This window comes from the organism of the source record quoted next, unplaced genomic scaffold (assembly GCF_019419815.1).
Source record: "Pyrus x bretschneideri cultivar Hongxiangsu unplaced genomic scaffold, Pyrus_bretschneideri_v1 Contig7, whole genome shotgun sequence".
Taxonomy (NCBI): Eukaryota; Viridiplantae; Streptophyta; class Magnoliopsida; order Rosales; family Rosaceae; genus Pyrus; species Pyrus x bretschneideri.
The window spans coordinates 10,666,955-10,679,707 of NW_025999809.1; the positions used below are offsets into that span (position 1 = coordinate 10,666,955).

At 36.7% G+C, this 12,753-nt stretch overlaps 1 protein-coding gene across 2 annotated transcripts; it reads right to left on the reverse strand.

Moving 5' to 3' along the window:
* Positions 1-540: 540 nt before the first annotated feature.
* LOC103945064 (dihydroceramide fatty acyl 2-hydroxylase FAH1) lies at positions 541-3,852 on the reverse strand. 2 transcript variants are annotated; one of them, XM_009355579.3, is made up of 7 exons: positions 3,671-3,852; positions 2,608-2,674; positions 2,109-2,201; positions 1,772-1,968; positions 1,559-1,664; positions 1,083-1,229; positions 541-914 (listed from the first exon to the last, which is right to left on the reverse strand). In XM_009355579.3, exons 2-7 carry the CDS (start codon positions 2,656-2,658, stop codon positions 795-797), a joined length of 714 nt encoding a protein of 237 aa, XP_009353854.2. In that variant the 5' UTR covers positions 2,659-2,674; positions 3,671-3,852; the 3' UTR covers positions 541-794. The 2 variants fall into 2 exon arrangements, with proteins under 2 accessions (XP_009353854.2, XP_009353853.2); XM_009355578.3 differs by having other exon boundaries at positions 2,608-2,677; positions 3,671-3,851.
* Between the last annotated feature and the right edge of the window lie 8,901 nt (positions 3,853-12,753).

Genomic DNA, 12,753 nt, shown 5'->3' on the forward strand with positions numbered 1-12,753 from the left:
TTTTAGTGAACAAAAAAATAACTCAAAAATCACAATAATTCAAATTTTCAATACTTGAGTGAAAAAAATGCCGTGTCACCAAGTATGCCATGATGAGGGTTGTTTTTAATTGGATTATAAAAGTTCAACGTCAAGGCGCACCTATAACCTCACCAGATTGTCTCTTTTAGTAACTACGATGAACATTGTACACACAACCTCATGCCAGAAGGTTGTTTTATTGGTAATTATGATGACCGTCGTACACACGAGTACTCTCCGATTATGAAGCACATTACTTCCACTTGAGTATAGTTTTCGATAATATCTTTAATTTAATAATGTCCAAACAAATTCATGATTTGTTAAAAAAAAGATTCAAAAAGTTGATAAGCAACCCTCAATTTAAATATTGAAATTCTAATTTATATTCTCAATGCTATAGCTAAAGTCAACAAAACGACTAATAATAATAATACTCGGGAATTGACTGCAGACCTTTGAAAAGTCCACTCTCGACGAAAACATGCAACAAGATAGCTTAAGAGCCAAGGCAAAATATAGACAACTTGGAGAAAGTCTCCTCCCATAAACAAGCAATGAATCCGCCGACAGTAATCCACGTTATGTTAATTTGTACATGACAGCACCACAAAAATTGACACCTCCGTGCCACATGCGATGCCAACCCGAAGACGTCGATAAATTACGCGTACATCAAATTTAGGAGAGCAAATTAAAGAATATTAATGTTGAAATTCACTTTCACTTGCTTATCCTAACCCAATGCCGGGTGCTAATCCCTTCTTCCAAAATTATCTGACTTTCTTGGCTGCTTTCGATTGTGGAAGTGTTCCGAACACCCTGTCCCATAAACTTGAAGTTATTCCGAAGCCCTTATCTTGGATCCTGAAGTGATGATTCAAGTGGTATTTCTGCAAACACAAGCAAACACCGTGTTATTCTTGTTGGGCATTGACCGGTTCCCGTCGAGCAGAAAGTGTAAAAGATTTGTAAGTTCTGATCATGATTACAATGCAAACAGAGATATTAGGTCTAATGGGTAAAAGTCCTACAAGGATGAAAGGCGTAGAGATCTTTACCTTCAGATTTCGGGGTACCTCACTTGATGGCTGGCCGTGATGAAGATAGTAATGGGTGCAATCATACATCACGTAGCCCAATAAACCGCCTCCAAACAAAGCAGGAGCAACAGTAGGAGAGGCCATCAGCTTCACCAAGTTAAAGAACTAGCACAAATGACAATGGCGTTATGATTGGCAATGAAATTCTTTTTCATATAAAACAATCCTAGACAAATTTATTTAATGGTAATATCGTTAAGGTCTAAGTAAACCTCAAGACCAAAATTATGCAATCTTAATACCGAGAACAGTAACCAGATATCCTATCCAATCAAATTCAAAACAATGTATCATGGCCCTAGGACATGTAATTTTGCTTCCATTAGAAAAATAAATAGTTTGACCCTTCAGAATAACCATTAACCACAGTATTCTTGAACCACACATAGTGACAACGAGGCAGGACAATAAGAGATATGGAAGAATAGACATACTGGAATGCATAATACAGCTGTCGCAGCAGGAGGGAAAACAAGTCTCAGGCCGTCCATTGGATGCTTATGGTGGCAGCCATGAAGGAGATAATGTAAGGTGTTCCACCTGAAGCAGTTACAGCAGAACAATTGCATTAGTCTCAGTGACATTCAGAAGTTATGCATGCGTAAACAAAAACATAAAAAGTGGGGAGAGAGTTATAAGAAACAAACCAGTAGCTATTTGTCTCAATGTGGAAAAGAAAGCGGTGCAACGTGTATTCAAGCAATGTCCAGACAAAAATGCCAGAAACAACCATCAGAACTATTTCAGGGAATGTATGGCCCATTCGTACAGACACTGAGATGCAATAGAACACAACTGGCAGCCATATGACAGGAACTGCCCACCACACTGTGCGGGTCAAGAACTAATTCAAGTAGAAAAATGAGTCAGAAGTAGAGCTCTGCAAATTCTCAAGAAAGAAATTTAGCTGCATGTGCACTGTGCTACCATATAAGCATATGTGAATTAAATTTGTAACGGATTAACTAAAGGAGGAGGCAGTACCTCCCAAAATTCATTTTCAAAAAATCGAGGGCCTTCTTTGCTAACAATCGGCTGGTGAACCCACTCTTGGTATGCTTCTCCAAGATGGCCAACCTGTGAAAGATTGTGAAAAGCCAAAAGTTACAGTCAAATTCAATACAATCATCAAATACAATAAAGAGAGACGGGGTCGCAAGAGAGATCACAATACTCATAGATTTATAAAAAAAAGGAAAAAGCAATTCTAGAGAAAAATGTGACATGCTATGAACTCTCTGAGAAGGAAAAGGAGGCACCAAATATAAGCGGTAAATGTCCCCGTGCAAAGAGACTGTTTAGCAAATTTCTCAGCATCTATCCAAAAATAAAAGATATATTTGGAGAAATGCATTGAAAATCGTCGTTGAAAATCTAGAAGGATGGCACTTCGTATACTTACGAATGAAGAGCCTCAGATCTAAATGGTTATACATATTCAAGTCCATATACGAACAAATAAAAAACATTAGGCAAGCCTTACCTGAAATACAAGGGCTTTATCCAAATCAACTTTGAAGTCCTGTGCAACCATCTTGTTACGTATAACACTGCTGGAGAAACAGCAAAACTAATACATTAAGTTCAATGATGCGGATCTATAGAGGACAAGAACCAAAAAGATATAATGACATGGTTGCAATAAGGATTCAGATATTAGAGATAAAAAATTGTAACATGTGAGAAGTTAGTATCTGATATTACATCTGATTACAATATCAGTAATTGAACACTGGTTTAATCTTATGGACTAGGTCTCACTGCCAACGACAATTTAAAGGAAAGTTCTCTTTGACTTCCTCAAACTAGTCCGTGTAACCGACTAATACCTGCCTATAGGCCACAAATCTTTGTTTGAAAATTATCAAAAGATAAACTTATCAAGGTGAAGCAGTAATCAGCACCAGAGAAAAAATACAGCTAAGAATTTATCCAGTAAATGACGACATTTATGGCGACATTTGATAGCTAAGAATTTATCGGACTCATTTGCACTATGATCTAAATCTCGAATTTTCTTCATCAATTTTAACATGCATCCATGAGAAAAAAGATGAATCTTGACAACAAAAACGAAACACAGCATCCATAACATGATGCAGAAAGGAAATTTCCACTCAAATGCCTCATTTGAAATTAATCAAGTCACAGGAGATCCATTTTTTCTTGAAAACAAGAAAATCCAGCTTTCCCTTTTCCCTCTACTTTCCCAGCTACCAAACAGATAATCTCACTCTGCATCTGCAAAAACGGCTCCACACAATATCACACAAAGTATCAAGACTCGTGCTTTATTCTCAAACCCCATGATTTGTTCCCCTTTTCTTCCATGATTTCTCACCAACCAAACAGCATTTAGCATCATGAAATTCAAAAAATCCACTGTTCGACAAGAAAAAGGAAACCCACAACGCACCTATCGAACCCAAATTCGAAACCCACAACTTTCGAAACCAAAACACCAAAAACAAACACACCCAGATCTACAAATCGCACGAAAACTACACAAAATTTAAAAAATCAGACGAGGGAGAGCAATGGGTTACCAATTGAGAACCCGGGTCGGATCCAACGGAAGAGAACGACGGAACACGGCCACCCTTTGTCCCTCTCTCTCTCTCTCTCTCTCTCTCTGTAGAATATGAACCACCAGCACCACCACTAGAAGAGGTTTCAGCGTTGAGGGTCAAGCGGTGCAGTGGCAGAGGAATATCTGAGTCTCTCTCTCCCTTTTTGTGAAAAAAAAGTCGGCAGATGATTTAAAGAGATGGGACGATTTGGGCCGTCGATTTTTGTATGGGCATGGCCAGCACTCCTCACGTTGGATTCCAAGTTTCTAAAACGGTAGCCAGTCTGGCAACTTTTCAAGTTCTTTTAACGATTCTTTTTAAAGAAACTAATAAAAATGTTTTGAAAATTTTGAGTTTTAATGATAAGGGTAAAATAAAAGATAAAGTAAATAGTACCAGAATTGACTTTTTAGTGTAAAAATATGATTTTTCGTTAAAGTAAACAGTACTGTAAGTTTTTCGTTAAAACTTCCTTTCTTTTTACAGCGGAGTGCAGTGGGTTAATTTACAGTGTAGAAGTTGAGACGGTGTCTGTTGTCTGAGTTCGTTTTTCTTGTCAATGAGGTGGTGGCGATAAGAAAGTCTTGTGGGTCCCCCTATGGTAACTTTGTTAAGGAATTTGATTCACTCCAAACATTGTAGAAATCAAAATATTGACCACACAAATTGAATATGATCGTTCTTAATTAACTTATTTCGTTGATTCATTTCATACAGATTAATGATTTTGATTTTTTTTTTTCATACAAATCAAAAATCCAGATTTTTTTATCTTTACTCCGGACATCCATAGGGATCTAATTCCCTTTGTTTTTTTTTTTTTCTTTTGTTCGAAAATTCCCTTTGTTAATTAGGGAATTTGGTTGGCCTACATGAGACATTTTTGTGGGAGAAGGGCAAAATCATTCCGATCGGTTGCCTCAACTGCCGGTCAGCGTCAACAGTTGGCTAACTTCGGTAAAGGCACCATTCTCTCGTTTTCTCCCAACTGTGACATGTTCTCTTTGCTCATATGATGAATGTATGGATGGTTTTTATGTGTTGTTGATACCCAACTATCGTAACGTCATGTGTTAATATTATAGTAGTATATATAAACTTTTATATACAAGACATTAATAATATTGACATGTCATAAAACATAAATTACTCTCACATAATCTTAACGACATCTAAAGTTTAAAAAAATAATATTATTTTTCTCTATAATATAAAGATCTTAAATTCAATTCACATAGATAAAAAGTTCAATATATAGTTGTAACAATTTCATTGTATAGTTTAACTAAAGTCTCTTAGTTTCGTTTATTCAAGGTTTAAAGGAAAACTTAAATTAATTACATCAAAAAGCCTTTAGACCAGTACAAATATGGTCAAGATAATACATGAAAAATCATAAAATATATATACTGATTACGGAACTACTTTACAACATATTCTTCCCTCATTTCAAGTAAGCAAACATGTCATAAATCTTTTCTAACATAGAAGATATTTTAGTGTCATCGCTACATTATTTGGTCTAGTAATATACATCTCTACTAACAAGCTTAATTAAGTAATGTCACTGCAATTCAATTTAGATCGGTTTAGAAAATTTCAAAACTATAACGGAACCAAACCATTACGGTCCAACCATTGAAATTTCTTTTGTAAAAAAATAATAGAAAAGCCAATCTAGCCACTATGGTTTGGTCAATTCGGCCAACTGATGTCCACATTGACATGGTACTAATAAGAAAAACATATATAATTTAGGGAAAACAAAGAATGAATCGAACCAGCCAGCAAGGCTGACTACTGGTTAATTTCTGGGTATTTTTCCGGAGGGAGTGACCCCAAATCCCTTGTTTTGAATTCTGAAAGTGATGGTTCAAGTGAAACCTCTGCAGTTAAACATACACACACGTACGACCAAGTATTACTTGTTAATTAAGTCATGAATATTAGAGATAAAGTGAGGATTATTTGATGAAATAGAACCATAAATTGGTCTCTAAATTAAAATTAAAATTAAAAAAATATTGTTACCTTGAGATTCAAGAACACGAACTTTTAGAAGGCTTCCCATATGGTGCAGGTACTAATGAGTGAGATCATATGCTGTGTATCCCAACACACCCCCGCTTAGGGATAGGTAATGATTATGGCGAGCGGGTAACTGCGATTATTTATCTATAACCGTTTAATCTCTTACCCGTATGACTATTTACCCGTTGGGTAATTGTATATAAACGATTAATCATACCAATAACTGCATACCCATTTAACCGTAACCGCATATACCTGTTTTTTTACCCATTTACCGTTTTTTTACCCGTTTACATGTTTTTTTAACAATTGGAAAATTTAAAAAAAAAAATCATAATTTTATTTTTTTGACCGTTAAACACTATCATATTTGACAATGAATCGATGAGATTTTTCTTAGTAGCCATGCGCCTGAACATCAAACATTAATTTATAACCGCAATTAAAATTTGAAAATTAATTAGCAGCACCATCCATACACATGATCATGGAACATTAATTTATAACCGCAATTAGCAAGACGAAAGAAAACACTAATCAGACACCATTACAATTGAGATCGTCACTCTGAAATTAATAGACCGAGGCCCCGTATCCCTTCCAAGTTCCAACCAAAATACGTTCAGCATGCAATGCATGACAAATAAACTTGAACTCAAAATTAATAAGATCTTTCCGACCTAAATATTTATTAATTTAGGGTTTTAGTTTTTTTTTTCTTTCTAATTTTACATATATTAAAATAAATGGTTAAATAGGTAACCGTTTATAACGGTAGGTAACACCCATAAATGCTCATTTAAATTTCACGGATAAATGGTTATTACATATAATCGTTTATTTGTCTAAACGGTTACCTATAACCGTAACTGTGAATTTTAAATGGACAGGTAACTGCAGTTATCTAAACTTATGGATATTTTGCCCATCCCTACCCCCATCAAACAAAGCAGGAGCAACTGATGGAGGGAATAAAACCCTAAACAGAACCAGAACTAGCAGACCATGTAGATTGATATATCAGAAGCAGCGTACATAAATCTGTGTGTGTATATATCTTTACTAATTAATAAAACACTCATTATCAACTAAAATTTTATGAAATTACCGATTTAATCCTCTAATTAAAACAGAACATGAATAAGAAATATGATGTAGAAATGTAATTTCACACAACTAGAAGGCTTAAAACAGTGGCAGTTGCAGGAGGAAAAACAAGTCGCATTGCATCCATAGGGTGCTTGTGGTGGCATCCATGCAGAAGATAATGCATTGTGTTTCCCCTACAAAAAGTTATTAGAAAAAAGCAATTCAGTTCATCCATGTCAACTACACGATTTACGAAGGCCCTCTTATATGAAAACAGAGACAATCATCACCTATAGGGTTTCAACTTTGAAGGCCTTAATATATGGGTTGTAACCTATCCCCCTTTATACTACGTTGCAACGGGATCTCCGTATGAAGTTCCTTACTAAGGGCTTGTTTGGATGTGTTTTTAAAATGATTGAAAGTGATTTTAGAGAAAATTGTTTTAGATTCCAAAAGCACTTGAAGTGCTTTCTGCAAAAAACGCCAGTTATGTGCTTCTTCCAGGAAACACTTTAAGTGTTTTTCCAGGATTTAGTTACATTTTTACTAAAGATTGGTTTTAAAAACATTTTCACCAAAAACATTTTCAGTCATTTTAAAAGCACACCCAAATGAGACTTTAATTATGATAATTTTATAGCTAACTACATTTTGCACACTTCAGAGCATTTACAACGGGTATGTCAAAAAATTTTGTCAAATTCGTAATTGATGGTTGATGTTGCATTTTAAAGTGGATAATGATAGGAAGATCAAATTTTTAAACCAAATTTGTAAAATTAAATGATGTACGTCACCAATAGGAAATAAGCACGTTAATCAATACTTAAGTAATGATCCAATCATCAACATCCACGTAATTTGGTTTACAAAATTTCTAAACATGGTCTCTCTAGCACTACCCTTTTAAAGCATGATGTCAAGTTCCTTATTATAGGAAAACTAATGAAAATATCTTGAAAACTTTGAGTTTTAATGATAAGTACAAAATAAAGGGTAAAGTGAATAGTACTAGGATTGACTTTTTAGTGTAAAAATGTGATTTTTCATTAAAGTGAACAGTACCATGAACTTTTCGTTAAAACTCTCCCCTTATTATATTCCAACCAGTATGTTAACTATTATTTTATTATCATATAGGACCACGTTAAAATAAAATAAACAGTAAAATCATTTTTAAAACTTTATATCCCAGTGGATGGTTGAACCTATGATTTAATAATTAAATAAAATAGCAACTGAAGGTGGAAGAGCAACGCCAAAATTGACAGTGGAAACAACCAATCCAGGTTACCTAAAAGATTACACACTAAGGTTTTGAAATTGTATCAATTTCTAAATTTTGTCTCTTTGAATGTTTAATTATCCATTAAATTGAAGAGTGTATTTGTCAAAGTGGTGTAAACAATTTAGCCCATATAAGGAGCTCAAGCTTTCATCATATCAAAAACCAGACCAAAAGATTTCAATACCTTGAGGTGCGATATGAGAAAATTAAAACATGGCGGCCTATTTTAAAAATTACCCCAAACCTAGGGGTATGTTATAAGGGACGACAAGGGGATGTTTGTGGCTGTGTCCTGCATGAATTTCCAGGATATTTTCTTTCCCTTGCAGACAAAAGCTATGGCTGCAAGAGCATGTTCATCTTGGGCGGACTTGAGGGGTTTCAGAAATTTCTTATTGGAAGGAGACTCTCTTCAAATTGTGACAATTCTTTGTGATACTTCCACTAACATGTCATGACACACCCCAACCGAAATCAGGGCGTGCTGGCCGCCACGCAAAGGTGACGTAACCATGTGCACGTGCGGAAGCTAATAAAAGTAATATAAAAGTACGAATAATTTAAAAACTAGCATACATAATGTAATAAGATAAGTGCTAGCGTAAGTGAGACGCTGAATTCAGAGCATAAAGCCTACAGCAGTCCAAAGGAAATGATACGACAATAGTACACCCGAAGGTGACCCTACACTGGTGAGTATCTGTCAGAAATGCCGGGACGCCCTCTGGGAAAGCCACCGAACCTGCTAGACCACTAGAACCTGGAGGGGCGCAAAACAAAAGCGTGAGTGGGCAAAAACAAAGCTCTTTGAAAACCATTTAGTAAAATACATTCTAACCCCTCGCCGTAAAACCTGTATACTTCCCATAAATAAACATATATACGTATGTATAAATATGCCAATCATGCTCAAGGGTATGCCAATCATGCTCAAGAATGTGCCATGTCAAAGCCTTATAATGGTATGCAAGTGCTCAGGTATAAATCACATCAATAGCATAACATCTGGCAGCCGGAGTCACCTAATGTGACCTGTACGGCTGCATATAGAGCTCAAATCTCAAACTAAATAACTGAACCTGCCCACGAGTCGGAACCACCTAAAGTGGTATGTACGACAAGCCTGGGTGTAATATGTATGTACACTCAAGTGCTACGATCACGTGAAGGCTGTGCGAATAATCGCGGGTCACCTACGAGTCGGAACCACCTAAAGTGGTCTGTACGACAAGACTGTGCACCTAACTTGGATCCAAGCTGAGCGTGTGGTGCGGGAGGTGAACAACACATGAAGGACTGTGCCCTACTCTGGGCGGGAGCACTAACACCGGGGGTGCAGGTTATGAGCTCTCTAAGCATCTCAAACCACTACTGAATATATAAACATGAATACCACTTACCTGGCACTTACCTGTGCGTCCACAGCACCAAATATGCATATGTATATGTATGTCACTACTAATGCATGCAATGATGCATAAACGATAATAATATAGTGCATGGCATAAAACAATTAACCCTTTTTAAACAATTTCTGGGAAAATAAATGTATATAGGTATATACAGAAAACCAAAAGCCCACTCACTGGTATGTGGAAGGGTCGTAGCCCCCCTGTATCGAGTGCGCACGCTCGTCCTCTGGATAGGAATCTCCTATATGCGAAATAACTATAAAAACGTTAATTTTAAAGCACATAACCTAACTTTCGTAATAACTTCTCATACATTGCTCAAAATGGACAATTGAATATACCAACGTGCTCTACACAACCTCAGGATCACAACCATATTTTTAGAAAAAATTTCCTCCGCCGCACGCGCCCCCACGCGCTGGCCAAGGCACGGCCACACGCGCCGGCCACGCACAGGCACATGCAGTGCACACGGACGACATCAACTGACGCCGTGAGGAATATTCCGTTAGTCCTAACGAATTCCATCAACGGCGTCAGGAATATTCCGTCAGATTTGACGGAATATTCCGTCTTCTTCCCCGTTCAATCTCCGGCACCGTCGCCGGCGCCGGAAAACTGGAAAACCTGCAACCTACGTTTTCTCACTCGTTTCTCAACCGTTTTTCACAAATTTTGCATCAAATTGAAGCTTAGGACTAGTAGAACACGATCCTACAAGTTTTAAGGCCTAAAAACTACTAGATCATACCTGTCCACAAACTCCAAAACCGGCCAACTTCGAACCAGGCGATTCCGACGTCCAAATTCGTCCAACGAAGCACTCCGAGGCTCCTTGGGACACCACCAAGCTACCTACGAGCTTAAAAATCCCAAAAACGTGCTAAATAAACTTTGCATGAATAGTACTCAAAACTGCCATTGTCGAATCGACGTGAAAACGACGGATTTCTTACCTGAAAATGATATGATCGTGCTCCCACAAGCTTCACGATCTCGACTGTGCCCTTGGTTTCCTCGATCTGCTAAGGTTTGAGGGCTTTTGGGTTTGTCTGTACGTTCGAAGGAAGAAGAAGAAGGAATGAGGACTCAGGAAAGAGAGAGAGAGACAGGGAAAAGACAGAGGGAGAGGGAAAGTGACAGTGTGTGTGTGTGTGGCCCAACACTTGCCAACACCACACAAAACAACCAATAACATAACGTAACAAACTAGGGGTAAAAGGGTCATTTCACATGTACGTTTCGATAGTTTCGGGACGGGATATCACATGTCAACATCAATTAGGCAGTTAGTAGAAGACACGAAGAGCATTCTTAGTGCGATCACTGAAGAATTATGCACCCATGTCTGTCGCCAAGCTAACATGGTTGCTCATAGACTTGCTAGGTTCTGTTTAAATGTTGGCAGGCAGTGTGAGTGGTTTGCTCAGCCTCCTAGCTTCCTCATTGATCTCCTTGTTGAGGACACTATGTAAGTTGTAACTAATTATGGTCTTTGGTTGAGATTTCTTTTGGTCTCTTCCTGAATGAATACAACTCAATCGATTTTATCAAAAAGGGTATATTATTAACCTATAGTTTTATATCATACGTGGCGTAAACCATGTACTATCTGTTTAGTTTTCTTGTAAGAACCCAGATCCTCTCTGGATCTAATGATTATGAGCCTAAGGATCAAATGATCCGGGCCGTTGAAAATTGATCTAACGACTACAAACAGGGGGCCCCTCTAAAAGTTATAATAATTGTAGCTGTTGAATCAAATTTCAACTGTTTGGATCATTTGATCCTTTGGCTTAGGATCTGGGTTCTTCTTGTAATACCCTAGGTTGTTCGGTAATCATTCCTTTTCATTATTCATTTTTTGAAAAGATTCGTTTGGTAATTTAAAAAAAAAAAAATTTAACTACTTCTTGAGTTTTCAAAATTTCTTCCGTTTTGAGTTTTTTAACTGAAAATTATTATTAGTTACATAAAGAATAAAAACTGAAAATTAGAAACAAAATAATTATCAAACGACTCTCTAGCAAGCCTTGCTGGCTATATATTATGTAAGCTTGGTTTTTTGCCATCACCACCAATAATCAATATGATGATCATGGCTACGTTCGGTGTTTTGTAATGGTTCCCAGCCAAGTTGAAGATGAGTTATAAAAATATGTTGGGCCCTTTTAATGAAGAATATAAACATATAAAGATCTCTATGATGTGATGTCAACTTCGTATTGTAGTTCAATGATCTAGAATGATCATCTAAATTTTAACTTTTTAAGCATCCATTCCAGCATCGTTGTAGTCATCCAAACAAAAAACTATTCATCAGTTGATTATCATGACGAAATTTCGCGCAAATAATTATCTTAATATCGTTGAATTATGTATTTTAATAAAAACACATAGAAGTAGCTTCTTTCATAATTATAATTTCTGAATTAGTGTTCGATTTCGGAAAGAAGTGAACACATGAAGTTGTATGCTTAATATTTTATTATATTTATATGAGAATTAACGTTAAATTATGATGTAACATAAAGTTTATAAAAAATCTCAAAAAATCTCTTTAACATTTCTATAATTTATACAGTTGGAGTTAGACCAAATCAATTATTGACGGCTACCACTTGCCCGCCCCTGAGGCTGCGAGTAATCAATTGTTATTTTGGATAACTACAATATGTGCTTTCTACGCTTTTCAGATTGTTTGCACTTTGGTACCTTGACTTTATTTCGTTTCAAGTTGGCCTTAAGCTTGTGAGAGTGTTTTTAACGAGGCCAAATTATGATGCCGTTACACGAGTTGAAAAAAGTAGTGTCCCGTGAACATATTTTGAAGGGTATTTTATTATTACAAATGATATTTTACATTAATTTACTATTAAGAAACAAGAGAGAGGTTGGACCCGAGAACCAATGGTTGGCTCTGATGCATCCGGAGGAGTTGTGGCCTGTAATCAAGGTTGAAGGGTAATTCCAGCAGCCCCGCCCCACCCGAACGAAATTCCACAACGCTCGATGTCTCAACATACGAAATTCCAAGTCGTGATAGCAAAGTGAGTGAAGGTCACCGGCATGGAAAATCGATACCATAGGACAGCATTGGAAGTTTCTCATATTCCAAAACCAAATAACTAGGTGTGGCGTCTTTCGCATTCGGATTGTTACGAATTTTCCATGAACTCCATTTGACGTTTGGAAAACGTTATTCTAGCACAAATCTATGATGTCATTGAATAATG